Source organism: Mus musculus, chromosome X, assembly GCF_000001635.26.
Source record: "Mus musculus strain C57BL/6J chromosome X, GRCm38.p6 C57BL/6J".
In the NCBI taxonomy this organism is placed as follows: Eukaryota; Metazoa; Chordata; class Mammalia; order Rodentia; family Muridae; genus Mus; species Mus musculus.
The window spans coordinates 123,128,028-123,146,455 of NC_000086.7; the positions used below are offsets into that span (position 1 = coordinate 123,128,028).

Genomic DNA, 18,428 nt, shown 5'->3' on the forward strand with positions numbered 1-18,428 from the left:
TCTGTGGCTGCAAATTTCCATTCATTTGACTGGACCTCTGGGCTTCCTTCTGTCCCCTACACCACTCATTATCTTATCCATTTCCCCTTTTCCACTCCTTGTCTCCTCTCATGCTCAAGTCCCTCCCTTCCTATGCCTCCTATGATTATTTTCTTCCTCTTTCAAAGCAGGATTTAAGAAACTTCATTTGGCCTTTCTGTTTATTAAAGTTCTTAAATTCTGTGTGTTATATCTAAGGTATTCTGTACATTTTAGCTAATATCCACTTATTAGTGTGTACCTACCATCTATGAACTTTTCTGTCAGAGTTACCTCACTCAGGACGATATTTTCTAGTTCTACCCGTTTGCCTGCAAATGTCATGAAGTCATTTTTAATAGCTGCATCGTGTTCCATTGTGTAGGTATAGCATCTTTTCTGGATCCATTCTTCACTTGTGGGGAATCTGGGTTGTTTCCTGTTTCTGGTTATTACAAAGAAGACCACTATGAACATCATGGAGCACATGTCCCTCTGTTATGGTGGGACAGCTTTTGGGTATATGCCCAAGAGTGGTAGGTGTTTTTCCAGTTTTCTGAACAATTACCAGATTGAACTGCAGAGTGGTCATGGCAGTTTGCAATCCTACCAGCAATGGAAGAGTGTTCCTCCTTCTGCACATCCTTACCAGCATCTGCTGTCACCTGTGTTTCTTATCTTAGCCATTTTGATTAGTCTAAGGTGGTATCTCAGGGTTTTTGATTTGCATTTCCCTGATGACTAATGACTTTGAACACTTCATTAAGTGCTTCTCAGCCATTCAAGATTCCTCAGTTGTAAATTCTCAGTTTAGTTCTATACCCCATTTTTTGATTGGGTCATTTGGTTGTTTGGAGGTTAGCTTATTGAGTTCTTTATATATTTTGGATATTAGCCCTCTATTAGATGTCAGTAGGTGAATTTTTTCCCCAGTCTGTAGATTGTCTATTTGTTCCATTGACTGTCCTTTGCTTTACAGAATCGTTTCAATTTCATGAGGTCCTATTTATAAACTCTTGTTCTTAGAGCCTGAGCCATTGGATTTCTATTCAGGAATTTTCTCCTGTGAAAATGAGTTTGGGACTCTTTCCCACTTTCCCTTCTATTTGATTCAGTGTATCTGGTTTTATATTGAAGTACTTGATCCATGTGAACTTGAGCTTTATGCAAAGTGGCAAATATGGAACTATTTTCATTTTCAACATACCACCTGACAATTAGACCAGCATCATTTATTGAAGATTCTTTCTTTTTTCCATGTACTTTTTTGGCTTCTTTGTCAAAGATCAAGTGTTCATCATGTATGGGTTTATTTCTGAGTCTTCAATTCTACTCCATCATTCAGCATGTTTGTCACTGTACCAGTATCATGCAATTGTTATCACTATTGCCCTGTAGTACAGCTTGAGGTCAGAGATAGTGATTCACCCAGATGTTCTTTTATTTTTAAGAATGGTTTTCGCCAAGGTGGTTTTATTTTTATTTATTTATTCATTTCTAGTTTTTCCACATGAAATTGAGAGTTGTTCTTTACGTGATTTGAAAGACTGTGTTGGAATTTTGATGGGTATTACATTGAATCGGTAGATTGTTTTTGGTAGGGTAGTCAGTTTTACTCTGCTAGTTCTACCAATCCATGGTCATGTGACATCTCTCCATTTTCTGAGGTCATATTTGAGTTCTTCCTTGAGAGACTTGAAGTTATTGTCATACAGGTTTTTCACATTTTTGGTTAGAGTTAACCCAAGATATTTTATATTATTTGTGACTATTGTTATGGGTATTGTTTCTCTAATTTCATTTTCAGCCTATTTATCATTTGTATAAAGGAAGGTTACTGATTTGTTTGAATTAATTTTATATCCAGCCACTGTGCTAAATTTGTTTTTCAGTTCGAGAAGTTCTCTGATCGAATTTTTGGGGTTGCTTGTTTATACTATCATATAATCTGCCAATAGTGATACCTTGACTTCTCCTATGCCAATTGTCCCCCTTGGTCTCATTTTGTTGTCTTACTGCTCTAGGTAGAACTCTGAGGACTATATTAAATAGATACAGGGAGGGTGTTCATCCTTGTCTTGTCCCCGATTTTAGTGGGATTGCTTCAAGTATCTCTCCATTTAATTTGATATTCGCTATTTGATTTGTGTGTATTGCTTTTATTATGTGAAGGTAAGTGCCTTGAATTCCTGATCTCTCCAATACTTTAAACATGAAATGGTATTTTTGTTAAATGCTTTTTCAGCATCCAATGATCTGATCATGTGATTTTTTTTCCTTGAGTTTGTTTTTATAGTGGATTACATTAATGGAATTTTGTATATCGAACCATCCCTGCATCTCAGGATTAAGCAGACTTGATAGTTGTGAATTATTATTTTGACATGCTCTTGGATTCAATTTTTTAGAAGTGTCTTGAGTATTTTTGCATCAGTATTCATAAACAAAACTTCTCTTTTTGTTGGGTCTTTGTGTTTTAGATATCAGAGTAACTGTGGCTTCATAAAATTAATTGGACACTGTTCCTTCTGTTTCTATTTTAAGGAATAGTTTGAGGAGTATTGGAATTAGCTCTTATTTGAATTCTGCACTAATGTCATCTGGCTCTGTGTTTCTTTCTTTATTTCTTTATTTTTTTTTTTTGGTGGGGGGGAATTCATGACTTCAATTTCCTTAAGGGATATGGAATTTTCTAGTTCGTTTACCTGGTTTTGATTTAACTTATGTTTTCGTATCTGTCTAAAAAGTTATCCGTTTCATGTAGATTTTCCTATTTTAGTTTTCCTCAGTTTCTGTTGTTATGTCTCCCTTTTCATTTCTTTAAAATGGATATGTTTATAGAGAGTAATTTTAGATTTAGAGTATGTAACTTGTTTTTGAATTTACAAAAAATCACAGATAACATATTTACTTGAGTTTCAGATAATACAGCTTTGCACTATATTTAGAATTTTTAAAGATTAAGGAGACCCTTGAAATTGTATTGTATTTTGCATTTTGTGATTAATTTTAGACTTCACAGTAGGGGAATTAAATTATGATTTAATGTATTTTGTTTTTGAATCAAGTTGAAAAACATTAGAGTTATGTTGACTAACCTGCAATATTAACTTGACAACATCAAGTTAATATAATAACAAAAAGGAGATGGGCTTCAGAACTTGCATTTGTGTCCAAGCTGAGGTTAGCCTATTTCCTAATAAAATTATGAAAAAAATATAGAAAGATGAAGTGAGTTAAGCACAAGCATTCGTTTCCTTTTGCTTTCTAATTGTGACTGCTTTGTGAGCAGTTTCCTTATACTCCTACAGATATGATTCCCCTGCTATGATGAACTGTATTACAGAACTCCGAGACAAAATAAACCCTTTTTCCTCCAAGTTATTTTGTCGAGGTATTTTTATCACAACAGTAGAAAACTTAACTAGAGATATAAGTATATTTCTACCAGCCATGTATGGTTGAGACAATTAAAGAATCAGAGTTATGGATTAGACCCTGTCAGAATATGAAAGTTGGTTTCATCAAATATCACAAAAAGGTAGAGTATTTCCATGCTCATACATTGATATGAGCCAGGCAAAACAGTAGACACCATCTTTTAGAGAAAATTAGAGGTACAGAAATATACAACTGAACCCAGGCAAGCAACAGTACAAATTATACAAATTAGATAGAAACCACAAAGAAGGATCAGCTCGTAAAGTGTTTGACATGCAAATAATAACTATGAGATTTCAGATTTTCAGCACCCATACACATATCTTGGTGTATTACCATCCACCTGTAATCTTTTCCTTTTTTATTAGGTATTTTCTTCATTTACATTTCCAATGTTATCCCCAAAGTCCCCCATACCCTCCCCCCCCACTCCCCTACCCACCCACTCCCACTTCTTGGCCCTGGCGTTCCCCTGTACTGAGGCATATAAAGTTTGCAAGAAAGATGGGCCTATGGACTATAATCTTAAAGCTGGGAAAGCTAAGATAGTAAGATTCTTGAGGATTCCCAGAAAACCAGTCTATCCAAATTAGCATGTTTTAAGTTCAGTTAGATACTCTGTCTCATTTAATAATTTGGAAAATGATTGAGGAGTTTATCCCATGCGGATCTCTTGCTTCTATACATATGTAGCCATCTACACACTTAGAAGGCAAATGGTCAGAAAAAAAAATTACTTGAATATGAAGGGCAAGTTGGGATACTATTTTCTACTTATTCTAATGTGCCTTACATTACTGTTTTGATAAAACAACTGATTCATTGGTGAGATAATTTCACACTGTATTAGGTTGTATTAACGTTTATTTTTAGCACTCCTTTACATATTCATGGTGAAATAATAATTACTTAGAGTTGATAATGATGAGCCTTCAAAGATCCTGTCCATTTTCTGAAAAAAATATTATCTATCACTGACCCACAATTTATCTTATAAATTTGGAAGAAAATTAATATCTGGAAGAATAGTAAAAAGAAGAAAATAGCATGCATACTTATCTTGCATAGTTATATAAGGTCATTACCATAGGAACCACAAAGTCTTGGGGAAAATATCCCAGCGCTAATGTTAGATTATTTAAATATAAGTTGTTTTTTAGGATGTCCTTCACGGCAATAGAAAATTATAGCAGGGGGTTCTCAAATGTCCTAATGTTATGAACCTTTAATATATTTCTTTATGTATGATGATCACAAACTGTGAAATTTTTGTTGCTAATTCAAAAGTGTAGTTTTTCTAGTGTTATAAATAATAATTCAAATACCTATGTTTCACTTCATCTTAGGCGATCCTTATGAATGTGTCATTCAATACCAAAAAAGTTGCTATTCACTGATTCCCAACTGCTACCCTATAGCTTACTATTATTGCTGTTAGTTACACTGAAGAAATAAATGATTCTCCAGTGATCAAGACACACATTATTTGGCAGCAGGACATGAAAATGTCAGTCAGGGGATGAGCTAGTAGTTTCCACATTGGTGGCTGGCTCTCATAGTACTAGTACCTATCATCAAATTCACTAAAAGGGAATTGTCATCAACCACTCTGATAGATTTTCATCTCTTAAAGCTATACAACATAAAAGGCAATATATTATGGCTGGTGAAATAATGGCATGAATTCATAGGATACAGTAAATATTTTCTAATTGAATTTAAATCTCAGTCCACTATAGTAAACTCACATCTATTACTACAAGGCAGTACAAAAGTGTGTAGTTTGATGGTTTATACAAGCAACTGGGGAATCAAGGTTTACTTGTTTGTTAAAAGGGTTTAGTATTCTATACAAGTACCTTCTACAACATTTCTACCTGTAGATCATTGTTGCTGTAGTTCTTGGTCTTGGAAGAAAACCTCAATTTTGTCCTACATGGGTGGTATCTACTATAAAGCTTTAGCACATATCAAGCTCCTGAAAATAAATGATGGTATATGTGATTTAGTGGTCACATTCTCAAGAATAAAAGTAAGAAAACTATCAAATATAAAATCAGAATTTCAATGTTCAAGGATGGGACAGAAGTGATATAAGAGCCTGGGAAAGGAATAAAGTGTTTTGTAGTCATTTACTGTTAAGTGAAACATTTGTTCCCTACTGGAGTAAGGAAGAAAGTTTGTAAGATTCAGAAAACTAATAAACAAACAATCTATAAAACCTTAGAAGGCACAGAAAGTTCCTGAAGTTTATAATATATTCAAAGATAAACACATGGTTTTACAAATAGACACCTTCCTAGAAAAAGATTTCTAAGTGGTTGAGCTGCCTGAAATTCCCTCACAGAGCTCCTTTTATGTTCCTATTAATTGTTGCCACTGATAAATGCAGAAAGTATTGATCATCTATCTGCTTTTAGATGAGCAACTCCTTATCAATGCCCCTATAAATAACCATAATATATAAGTTTCTCACTGAACTAGGCTTGGACTCAATCATGTTTATCAGTCATTACTGACATTAAAAACATATTTGTATATATCTCCAGAAGAAAATTGCACCTTAACAAGTATAGAAATTTGGCATCCTTATGATTTTGACCATATTGTAAATTCTCTCTAAAGCCCAGGTTCTCTTGCTTTTAAAAGAGAACATGCGTCATAATTTACTTCAAAGTATTTGTTTTCTGTTTAACTTGATGTATTATTTTACTCAAAACCATATTTCATTCCTCGGAGTCTGGGACTATTTGACACAGTTTAATGCAACTACAAACAAAATTTTAACCTCATGAAATTTCTATTATTTTTGAAATAAAGGACAGTAAATACTAATTGTAAAAATGACTATATGGTAATGACTGCTGTAGAAATAAAAATAATAATAGTGAAAAGTAAAAGCAGTGGGGGATGTCTATTTTAAGTATATTTTATATAGTGATTAGAGAAATCATTTTTAGTGTGTTGACATTTGAATAAATAGTACAGGGAAATGAAATTACAAACTGTGCATATTTACGAAAGAACATTTTAGGCAGCAGGCACACCAAATGCAATAGCTCTTAGGTCTGGTTGGCATTTCTAATGAATAGCAAAGACCCTAATGTGGAGAGAAGTTCACAGAAGTGACAGAAAGTAAGATGTTATAGGGCACTATATGCCCTGTATTTTAATTAGATTGCACAAACCTTCATAAACGTGGAAGAACCAAGGGCAGAACTAAGAAGACTGCTCAGAATTGTGTTGTAAATATTTCCATCAGTAATCTTACTTTAGAAAACTAGGTTTAAATTGCCTAATAAATATCTAAAAGGAGAGATCAGTTTGTAATATAGAAATTCAAGTTTGTAGCTTAGAAAAATTTTTTATAATACTTAGATAGTCTTTAAAGTGTTCAGGGAACATGGAGCTAAAGGAAAAATATAGAAATATATGGATTGTGACATATGCATTTTGGATCACATAGGTAAAAAAGAGGGCAGCAGACAGAAGATTGAAGAGAAGCATGTGAAAAAGAAAATATGCATACAATTTCAAAACTCTAATAAGTTAGTATATATAGTGTTAGGTGTGTTAAAAAGCTTCTCACATCTTCTGTTTTCTCAATTATCATGGGGTGGATCAGCAACCACAAAATTGGGTTTCTGAGGAACTTCCAGATTGATTTCCATAATGGAAATCAATCAAATCACTTCCCTTCCTCCCTTTTCTCTCTTCTCCCTCCAAGTCTGCCACATTTATACCCTTCTCTTTCTTCTATTTCTCTCCCTTGAGAGAGAGAGAGAGGTGTGATAAAGAGTGAAAAAGAATGAGGCATAGAGTGAGGAGAGGAAGAAAGATAAAAGATAAGAGCTAAAGAGAGATGGGAACAGAAAGAGATAAAGATACAGATAAAAGATAGAGTATAAGAATAGGAGAACAAGATATATATTACAGAGGGAAAGAGGTTAGAGTGAGAAAGAGAGACAATGGGAGAGATATAATGGATAGAAGGGAAGAGACACAGAGAAGCAAATAGAGATGGCGAGTGAGAGAATGAGAAGGAAGTAGAAGTAGAGAGAGGGACTAAAGAGAGAGTTGGAGACATTATTCAAAGATGGGAAGATAGAAAGGGTAATAGACAGAGTAGTTAAGAGAGAAGTGATATAGAGAGGAAGAGAGGTGAAAGAAAGTGAATACCTTTTTAAAGCCTCTCTCTACTCTCTCTCACTTTCTCCTCCCAAATCCCTTCTATCTTTTTGTCTCACTTTCCATCATTGTCTCTCTGTCTTCCTCCTTTATCTTTTCCCTATCCCTTTCTATGTATCCATTTCTCTTCCCTTTTTTATCCATTCCCTATTCTTCCTCTCCATTGTTGTGTCTCACTCTTCTCTTTATCCATTCTAATCTCTACCCTCTCTCTCCATCCATGTTTATACTCAATTCCATCCCTGTTTCTATTCCATTCCTCTCACTCTCTGTTGATTCCCTGCTCACTTATCTCTCTCTATCAGCTCCCACTTTATTACTATGCCTTTCTCACTAACTCTCCCTGCTTTGTATTTATTTTTACCACATATCCGTCCCTATCTCTGTCTCTCTTTCCATTTAACTCTATCCTATTTTCTTCCTCTCTATTTTCTCCCTCCCTATTATCCCCTTGTCTCCTATCCTCTTTATATCCTTTCCATATTTGCTCACTAGCTAACTTTTCTACACTCTTTGTGCTCTTCTTTTTTTCCTCTCTCACTTTTCCCTCTTCCCCTCCATTTCCATAAAGTGATGGAGTAGAATGAGATATGTAAGAGATATAAAGAGCTATAGTAGAGAGGAGGGGAGGTAGAGGAAAAGATAAGAACTGTAAGAAACAGTGAGAATTACAGAGAAAGATTCAAGATGACAGGGAGACAGTAAGAAAAATATAGAAGATAAGGTAAGGACTGATTAGAGGACAAGACAGAAAAAGAGGGAACAGAGGAATACAGGGTAGTAGAGGGAAGTGAGAATGTAGGAGGGAGCAAGAGAAAGAGAGAAAAATACAGATAGAAAAAATTAGAGGGAGAGAGAAAATAAAGAGGGATGAGAGAAAGTGAAGTAGAGATGAGATAGAAGAAAGAAAGAAAGAAAGAAAGAAAGAAAGAAAGGAAGGAAGAAAGGAAGGAAGAAAGGAAGGAAGGACGACAGAAAAAGAGGATGAATGTGACTGAAAGATACACAGAGGGTGATAAATAAAAACAATGACAGAAAGAGGATGACAAAGATTTTAAAATATATGGTTGGAGAAAGAATGAGGAAACATGCTGAGAAAGACAGATGGAGGAAATGAAGTGGGTTTTTCCTCTTCCTCTCTCAGCCTCTCTTCCTGCTCTACTCAATCTCTCTTCCTTTCTAACTCTCTCAAAGCCCCTCATTTCCACCCCTCTATGTCTCTTTCTCTCTCTCTCTGTTTCTTTTTTTCTTTATCTCTACTCCTGCCTCTTTAACTCTAGCTCTATTACTGTGACACTAGTAGTCTCTCTTTTTTTTTCTTTCTACATAAATTTCTTACCCATTCTCCTCTTTCTCACTCTCTCCCTTGACCCATTTGATCAATTCCTTTTTTATCATCTTCCATATTATCTCTACGTCACTCTTTATTTTTCCATTTTCTTTTTACCTGTCTCATTCTCCTTTTCTATCTTTGTCTCATTCTATTCATACCCTTCAACAATGTGTTTTTCCCCTATTATCCCCTTTTCTCTGTCCCTTTATCTCTCTTTGTTTTGATCTCCCTATCTTTAATCCCTCTGTTCCACTCTCCACCACCCCCACCCCCACTCTTTCCCATTTTTTGTCTCACTCTCTTCTGTCCTTCACTCTCTATCTATCTCACATATTCCTTCACTCACTCTCAATTCCTCTCTCCTTCTTTTTACCCCCTCTCCCCATCTCTCCCTCATCTCACTCTATTGCTTTCTACCATATTCCCTCCTTCTCTAACTCACTGTATATTTTTCCTGTCTATTCTTCTGTCTCTCCAGTTGTCCCTCATATATACTCATATATATATATATATATATATACATATATATATATACACATATATATATACCTCATATATATAATATATATGTGTGTGTGTGTGTGTTAGTGTGTGTTTGTGTGTGTATAATTCCTTCTATTTCTTACTTTCTATCACTCTGTTTCTCTCTAACTCCCTATTTTTTAATTCTTCATCTCTCCTTCTTTCTCCATTTCTAGCTATCTTTCAGTCTTTTCCTCCTACTCTCTCTCCCTTCCTCTCCATCTCTTTACCTCATTTTCTTTCTCTTTCTCATCCAACAGTTATCTCTTCATTTGCTTTCTCTTTGCCCATTCTCCCCAATCTCTCTCCCTAGTCTCTCACACTCTCTCACTCATTTTCTAATTTCTTTTCACCCCCGTCTCATTCTCTTCAATATGAAAAAACATCACACTTAACAAAAGTAAGAGTATTAGAGATTTTTGGGAGGCAAATACTGAAGAATAGAAAAGTAAGCAAGAGAGTGAGAGAGATAGCTGGAGAGAGAAAAAGATAGTGTGACAAGATGAGGAAGAGGGGAGAAGTAGAGAAAAAGAAAGTGGAGGGGAAGATAAAGAAATGAAGAGAGAGGTGGTGAAAGAAAAATGATAGAGATAGAAAGGGGCCTGGAGAATGAAGGGAAGAAACAGAGAAATCAGAGATGAGGAAGAAATTAGATAGAGAGGGTAGAAAAGTGGGGTAAAAGAAGGTGAGAGGAGATAAAAAGAAGGAGCTTTGAAGAAAGAAAAGGAGGCAGGAAGCATGAAAGAGAGACATGCAGAGATAAAGCTGGAGGGATAAAGGATGAAATAGGGAGAGAACAGGTATAAATGGAGACAGAGGTGGTTTAAGTGGGTGAAAGCAATAGAAGGAAAGATAGGAAAACAGAGGAAAGGAAGCAGTGCAAAAGAAATGGAAGTCTCAAAAAAGAAGAGGCAGAGACAGAGAGGTCAAAATGTAAGCAAGTTTAAGAGAGTTAAGAAGATAGAAATAAAATGATAGAGTAGAAGACAGGGAAGACAGGGAGATAAAATGCAGTGAGGGTTGACAAGGAGAGGGCAAGAGCACATAAAACAGAGTGGAGAGGTAATGGGAGAGAAGGCAGAGTGAGGGGAACAATGGGGAGAAGACAGCATAAGGAAGAGAGATAGGGAGAAGAGAAAGAGTACAGTATGTGAAGGAAGAGATTGAGAGAGAGAGAGAGTTAGAGAGGTATATAAAGGGGTTATAAAAAGAGAGGATGGGAGAACGGAGAAATAGAAAGGGAACAACAAAGACAAAATGGGAAAAAAGAAGTAAGAAAGTGCAAGAGAGAAAGAGCAGGAGAGAGAGAAAGAGAGAAAAAGAAGATAGAGATAGAATTAGACAGGAATAAAATGGGAAAGACAGAGAGACAGCATGGTACTCTCACTCCCATACTTCTTTTTCTCTCCTGTCTTATTCTATCTTTTCCTCCTTTATCTCTGTCCTAATTCTCTTCATTGTATCTGTCTTCCTTTCTCCCTGTCTCTTTTTTACCATATCTCCCTCATGTTGACCCCCTCTCTTCCTTTCTATATACCTACTCCCCTCTCATGTCCCCTCACTTCCTGTTTAACTCTTTCTCTCCCAATCTACCTTTCACCCTTATCCTCTCTCCTCTCTGACACTCTTCTTCCGTTCTTCTCTGTCTTCCTCCATCTGTCTCTCTTCTTTATATTTCACCCTTTATATATCTTCCTCTCCACTTATATTTTCCTCTATCTCTTTCCCTTTCTATCTTCTCCCCTTCCTTATTTCTCTTACCCTCTGTATTTATCCCCACTTCCATCTCTTCTCTTTCCTTCTCTTTATTTATTATATTCACACTCCTTCTTTTGCTAACCTATCCTACCTTCTCCATTACACCTTGTCTTCTTTTTTCTACCCTAATCCCCACTCCTCTCTTACTTGTCACTCTCTAAAGGTCATTCCCCCTCCCAATTTATTTCTCATTTCTCTCTCTCTCTCTCTCTCTCTCTCTCTCTCTCTCTCTCTCTCTCTCTCGATTTTACTTTCTTTTTCTTTCTCTCCTATGCACTCTCCATTTATTTATCGGTAGTTCTTTCAGTGTTTTGCTCACCCAAGATTTTTCTAACTCTCCCTCCCTCCCTTCCTCTCTCCTGTCTTCCCCACACATGCCCTTTCTTCTCCTGTCATTCTCTCCTCTTATCTCCTTCACTCTTCTCTTTTCACCCTACTCTCTTTCACTTTCCTTATTTATTCTCACATCTCTTTCTTCCTATTCATTCCCTTATCCCTCTCTTTCTCTTGTTCTCACTTCATCACGATATATTTCTTTCTTTCTCCAACACCATCTTCTCTTGCCCTCTATTCCATTCCCCTTACTTCCCTTATTCTCCTATCTCTCCCTCTGTCCTGGTGTTTTCATCCGTCTAGAGAATGATATAGTTAAGTTTAGGAAGAAGAAAGTGGTAAAGAAAGAGCAATAAGTAGGGAGAGTCAAAAATGAGGGAGAAAGAGGAGGAGAGATGGGAAAGAAAAAAATGGAGTGTGTAGAGAGGGATAGCGAGAGAGGGGAAGATATGGTGGGCAAGATTTAGATGGAGAGGGGAGAAATAGGTAAAATTAAGATCAGAGACTAAAAGAGAGGGTGTGAGTGTAAGAGACAGGAGAAAGAGGGGGGAAAGAAATGGTGAGAAAAAGAGGTGAGATAAGAGAGAGGAAGAAAGGGGAAGGAGAAGAGAAGGTAGAGAAGAGATAGGGGAGAGAAAAGAGGACTAGGAGAGGAGAAGGGGACAAAGACAGAGAGGAGATTGAGGGAAGGAAATTTGGGATAAAAAGTGAGACAGAAGGGAGAGATGGAAGAGAGGAGAGTGTAAGAAGGAGAGGCAGACAGAAGAGAAAGATGGGAGAGCTAGGGGGAGGGAGGGGGTAAAAGTAGAGAGGTGACAGTAGGTAGTGAAAGAGTGAGAAAGTGAGAGAAAGGAGAAAGCTCGTGAGAGAGGGTGACAGAGAAGAGGGTAAAAGAAGGAAAAGAGAAGAGAGAGAATAGAGAAGAGAGGGAATAGAAAGGAGAAGAGAAGGGCATAGAAAGAGGAGGATGAGAGAGAGAAGTTGGAGAAAGGTGACAGAGAAAAGGAGGGAGTAAAGAGGGTGAGAGATGGGGGACAGAAAAGAGGGGAGAAAGAGAAAGAGAGAAGAAGAGAAATAGAGAGTGGAGAGGGGTAAAATTAAGGGGAGACAGGGAAAGAGGGGGAAGAGAGAGGGATCAGAGAAGAAAGACCTAGGAGGAAAGGAGGAGAGAGAAGAGAAAGGTAATGAGAGGGAGAGAGGGGGCAGAGAGAGTTAGGGAGAGAGGGGGATGGTAAGGTCACAAAGGATTGGAATTTTGTGATGCAAAACAGGGCTCAGAGCTTGGAGCAAGTTCAACAGTGTGGTCAAGAGCACACAGCTAGGAGAGACACCTTTGTCCTTCCTGACTCCATTGGACCAGATATCAGATGTTCTTGCCAAGTTACTAGACACGAATTAACTTGAAGATAGCATTGCTGGTTAGTATATACCCTTGCCTTCTTTATTGCATATTCTACTTAATGTGGTTAAATATAGGTATAAATATTTAACAATGACTATTATATATACAGTTCCATGGAAATAAAGGGTACCTGTACAACTTAGGCATCCTCACCCAGGGGCAGTACCACTTTCCAAAAATGGTATTTCTAAGTACATTAAAATCACCCCAAATTCCACTTATGTCGGCGACCTTATGTTTGAGGCTACACCATGTTCTGAGCTTGTTTCTTCTGGTCTCCACACATGAAGTCCACTATACTGGAATCTTGTGATCTTTTTTAACTTCCTTATGTTTCTTACCCACTCGACTAGACACATAGCTCCTAGAATGTTATTTCTTAAGGATTGTGTCAGAAAGACTTGGTAGGGAACTAAAATGTCTTTTTTTTTTAAATCTGTGCATATGATTTGAGTATAATGTTTTCTGATGGGAGAAGCAGAAATAATGTTAAGTAAAGGGCATTCTGGGTCACACAGTGTTTGAGGCTACCCTAATGAACCTAGTGAGGTATTAATTCAAATAAAACAAACAAATAAAAACTTCAGGAAAGCTTTCTTAGAATACATATGAATTGCAAGACCAGTTTAAGTATCTTACCAAGAACCTGTCTCAAAACCTGCCTCAAAACAAATTATTTTTAAGAGAGATGGGAGTTCCATGGCAGACAACTTGTGTACTATGTACAATATTTTAGCTTCAACCTACAATATCAGACCATAATTTAGCAGCATCATCTAACCAAAGAGAAATATAGTTATTTGTATGTTCTCTACTAGTGTTGCTCTGGCAACGGGAAGTCATTTTAAGAATCAGCATTCAAAATCCCTTATCCTATGGACCAACTGATAATAGTCCTACTAGAACCAACAGGCATCCTGGTATTCTCCACTGTCAGAATTTTATTTCTTCTCTTGTCTTATCCTTCATTCATTTGAATCCACAGTTGTCATCTGGATTTTCATATTACTATGTGTAGTTTGAACTTTCAGTTTAAGCTACGTCTCAGACATATGGTTCATTGTCTCTCTAGCAAAAATATTTCAAACACACACACACACACACACACACACACACACACACACACACAAAGATACTAGACTTTTAACATAGATAAAAGAAAAAACACTAGCCATCTCAGAATTCAAATGTATATTGTTTTGTATTTTACAACACATTTCATGACAAATGAAAGACAATAAGTAAAAATTATAGTGCAATTTGTACTTAATCTCTCTTCACTGAAGATTTGTTTCCTGGTAAAGATTCCCCCAGTTTTTAATTGCCAAATTTCATCTAGTTAGATGGGTAATGATAGTTAAAGGGTTGCCTCTAAGGTAATGTATGCCAAATAGTAAAGTGCATGTACTAGAATCTGATAATCTTTGATTATTGTGAAATTCTCAAACCATACTCATAACAGCATACCTTAAAGAGAAAAGGCTACATTTTTTTAAACACAAGTCTATCATTTTGGAACTACTAATCTAAAGTGCACTGCTAAAGGCTGAAAGAGGACCTTTATATATCCTTTCGTTTCTTTTTCAGTTTCCACATATTTGATGCCAGCATGGTCCTGCTAAACAAGTCTGCCAATCACCAAATAAGAGGTTTCACTTTAGCTACAATAGCATGCATAATGTGCAATACCTCTATGGCCCTTCCAGAATGGCGAATTTGCTACTTGAACAACTCCATGCTTTCCTACCCAAGTCTGGCTTTTGTGAATATTTGGGAGGCCTACATCTGCCACCACAACCACAACTCAAGCCACCTGAGAGATTGCCATTACTACACCTGCCATAACAACCTTGTTCCTTTGGATATCCGGGTATCTCAAATTCTGCTCCAGGTTGCAAATGTTGTTGGTCTGGTTGGGACAGTTTGTTCTGTCTTTGCTCTACAGCAGTTATACACAGAGGAACTGCATAAGAATAATGACTACAATCCATTTGTTCTTTCAGCTGTCCTCAATGCTATTGCTAGCACCTTTATTTTTCTTGCTGTTATGTGTAATCACCTCTCCGTGCCCAGCAAGGAAGAGGTATCTTTCCTGCAATCTTTCCAAATGCCAATTTTTTCCAATGCTCAAAGAGCAGGCAGAGCCATGGGATTGGCATACATATCTGCCATATTGTTTTTATTAAGTGCTATAATTTTTATTTCTTACTGTCCTTCAATGGAAATCAAAATGTTTCCCCGTGTCTGAAAATAAATTTGCAGCATACATAACCTTGAAAATCAAAATGTCTTGGCAATGGTTTTGGGGACCTAGACTGAGATGTAATGGGAGATATTTTTAAAATATTAACTTAGATTTTCTAAGGACATAAAGCCCTACCCTATGTATCCTATGACAGAAAATGGCAAAATGACATCAAGCATTCTTTCCTATTTGGTTTATTACTTCTTTGGTTGAATTTTTTGGTTTAGTTTTTTTTCATGTTTTTGTTTATTTGTTTGTTTTGATTTTTGTTCATTTTTATCATTCCAACTTGCCAATTTTGTTTTATAGAATCTAAATTTTAAATATTGTTTGTCAAGGTAAATAATCAATAAATATAGTTGTATTAGTCATGGATCTCTAAAGGACAGAACATATAGAATCCATCTCTCACATACAACTTTATTCTCTCTCTCTCACTCTTTCCCTTCCTCTCCCTTCTCCCCTTCTCTCTCTCTCTCTCTCTCTCTCTCTCTCTCTCTCTCTCTCTCTCTCTCTCTCTTCAGATTGCAAAGGGAGATTTCCTTGTCTGGCTACATTATTTCTTTTAAAGTTTAAGAATTATCCACTATGTTCATAGCAACCTTATTTATAATAGCTATAAGCTGGAACGAACCCAGATGTCCCTCAAGAAAGGAATGGATACAGAAAATATGGTACATTTACACAATGGAGTACTACTCAGCAATTAAAAACAGTGAATTTATGAAATTCTTAGGCAAATGGATAGATTTGGAGGATATCATCCTAAATGAGGTAACCCAATCACAAAAGGAAACACATGATATGTACTCACTGATAAGTGGATATTAGCCCAGAAACTTAGAATACACAAGACACAATTTGCAAAACACATGAGTCTCAAGAAGAAGGAAGAGCAAAGTGTGGATACATCCTTTCTTCTTAAAATGGGGAACAAAATACCAATGGAAGGAGTTACAAAGGCAAAGTTCGGAACAGATCCTGAAGGAACAACCATCCAGAGACTGCCCTACCTGGGGATACACCCCATAAACAACTACCAAACACAGTCACTAGGTAGATGCCAATAAGAGGCTGCTGAGAGGAGCCTCATATAGCTGTCTCTTGTGAGGCTCTGCTAGTGCCTGGCAAATACAGAAGTGGATGCTCACAATTATCCATTGGACAGAGCACATGGGTCCCAATGAAGGAGCCAGAGAAATACTCATTGAGCTGGAGGGGTCTGAAGCCCTATAGGTGGAACATCAATATGAACTAATCAGTACCCCCAAGCTCCTTGGAACCATACCAACAATCAAAGAAAACATATGGTTGAACTTGTGGCTCTAGCTATATATGTAGCAGATGATGGCCTAATCAGTCATCAAAGGAAGGAGAGGCCCTTGGTCTTGGGAAGGCTCTATGCCCCAGTACAGGGGAATGCCAGGAGTAGGAATCAGAGTGGGTGGGTTGGGGAGTAGGGGGATTGGGGAGGGAATAGGGGATTTTTGGAGGGGAAACTAAGAAAGGGGCTAACATTTGAAATGTAAATAAAGAAAATATCTAAAAAGAAAGAATTATTCATTTAAAATTAAATTCCCGGAAATGTTATTACCCCAGAAAATATCATTTAATTTTATTTGCATCTAATTTGCACAATCTGCCTCTTAGGATTATAATTCACACTTGTACACATCATACACACAAACACAAACACACACCACACACATTTGTGTAGTGTCCCCATCTGCCTATTACCCATGACATTTTAATAATTTTGGTTTGCTGAACAAATTTAATCAATGTCTTCTCAGTTAACTAACTCTGGTTGAGCTCTTTAGAAAATGTACTTTCTGGGTGATGCCATGTTCTTTGTACTGAATGTTAATATATAGGTGTCTTATAGTACCTGCCTCTTACTGATACAAGGTTTGATACAATTGTTGGTAGATCCTTGAGGAGAAGACTTAATTTCACTTAAGCTGAATGGTTTCCCCAACTAAAAGTTTCATCTCCATGTGGTCCCTGTTTGTAGCAATGGAATATTAGCATTCCATGAGGTCATTGGTTGATGTGTTTCTAATTAGCAGAAAGGATTTTAGAGAGTTTGAACTACTATGTCTATTTGCTCACTCTGAATTCTTATGTATATCAAGAAGTTGGAGTAACTGCTTCATTCTTCCCCTCTACTTTCAATAATTTATAAAAGAATTTGAAGGTATTATTTAGATTTTGTTTGTACTTTTTGGTTTTTGAATATTGAAGTAGTTGGTGTTGTTTCATGAGTTAACTTTCGTCCATTTTTACGTATGTAAATAATCAAGATCTTGAGGTGTATTTACAGAGAGCAGTGATTATTCCACTGTGTTTCATTTCAAGCACTTAATAAATGAACAAACAAATGCTAAGGTGTTTCCCAGTCGTTAAAGGAAGTTGATTTTCTTGGTGAGGATCTGGGGTTTGATTTCTAGCCAACACGTGGCAGCTTACATCTGTCTTTAACTACAATCCCAGGTAATCTGACACCATCTTTGAACTTGAATAGGCACCAGGCATGTTTATAGTACACAAATATAGATATAGACAAAATATTTGTGAATATCATATAAAATAAGATTTTAAAAAATGGAAATTTTTTTCATTCCAAATATAGACCTTAGTGAATGCATAACCAGACATGATTATTATACAATGTCTTCTGTCTCAACTCAAGTCTTAGATTAGCTAGTGATATATCCCTAGCATGTATATATATAGTCCAATAAAATTTTACTATATAATGGATATTGTACACACAAAGACAAAGGAGGTTCTCTCTTTACCCGCCTAGATTCCCTCTTTTCTTTCAGTTCCAAGATGCATCCCAGGCTTGAACCCAGACATGAGAGCTGCAGACTGGACCAACAAATTGGTGTCCCACGCAGGATCTGGGAAATGGCAGAGGACACGGGAAGGAACACTGCTGGTTTGGAGCTCCATGGAAGAAGAAAATAATTAAAGAAAATTTGTACCAGAACATGAGAAGAAACAGGCATAAGGTTGCCAGGTGTGGTACAGTCTAAGCTGGAATGGCGCTAAACCTGCATGCTGAATTCACTTAGGTTCAGCAGTGAGATTATCAGAATCTAGGAACATAAAAGTCAGTTAGCGACAGCTTCCAGAGCTGCTTCTTAGGTTAGAGAGAAAAAGGGGTTTAGATTTTATAGTTA

General features: G+C 36.7%; 1 protein-coding gene across 5 annotated transcripts in view; it reads left to right on the plus strand.

Annotated features, from left to right (window-relative positions):
- Cldn34c1 (claudin 34C1) overlaps positions 1 to 17,627 on the plus strand; it is a 42,132-nt gene extending 24,505 nt beyond the window's left edge. For 4 of the 5 annotated variants that reach the window (NM_028426.2, NM_001310654.1, NM_001310652.1 and 1 more), the window contains one exon: positions 14,583 to 17,627. In NM_028426.2, the coding sequence (NP_082702.1) occupies positions 14,583 to 15,243 (661 nt within the window). In that variant the 3' untranslated portion in view covers positions 15,244 to 17,627. Of the gene's footprint in view, positions 1 to 12,352; positions 13,012 to 14,582 lie in introns of those variants that run through there. The other variant, XM_006528410.4, reaches the window with a different exon arrangement.
- Positions 17,628 to 18,428: the final 801 nt, after the last annotated feature.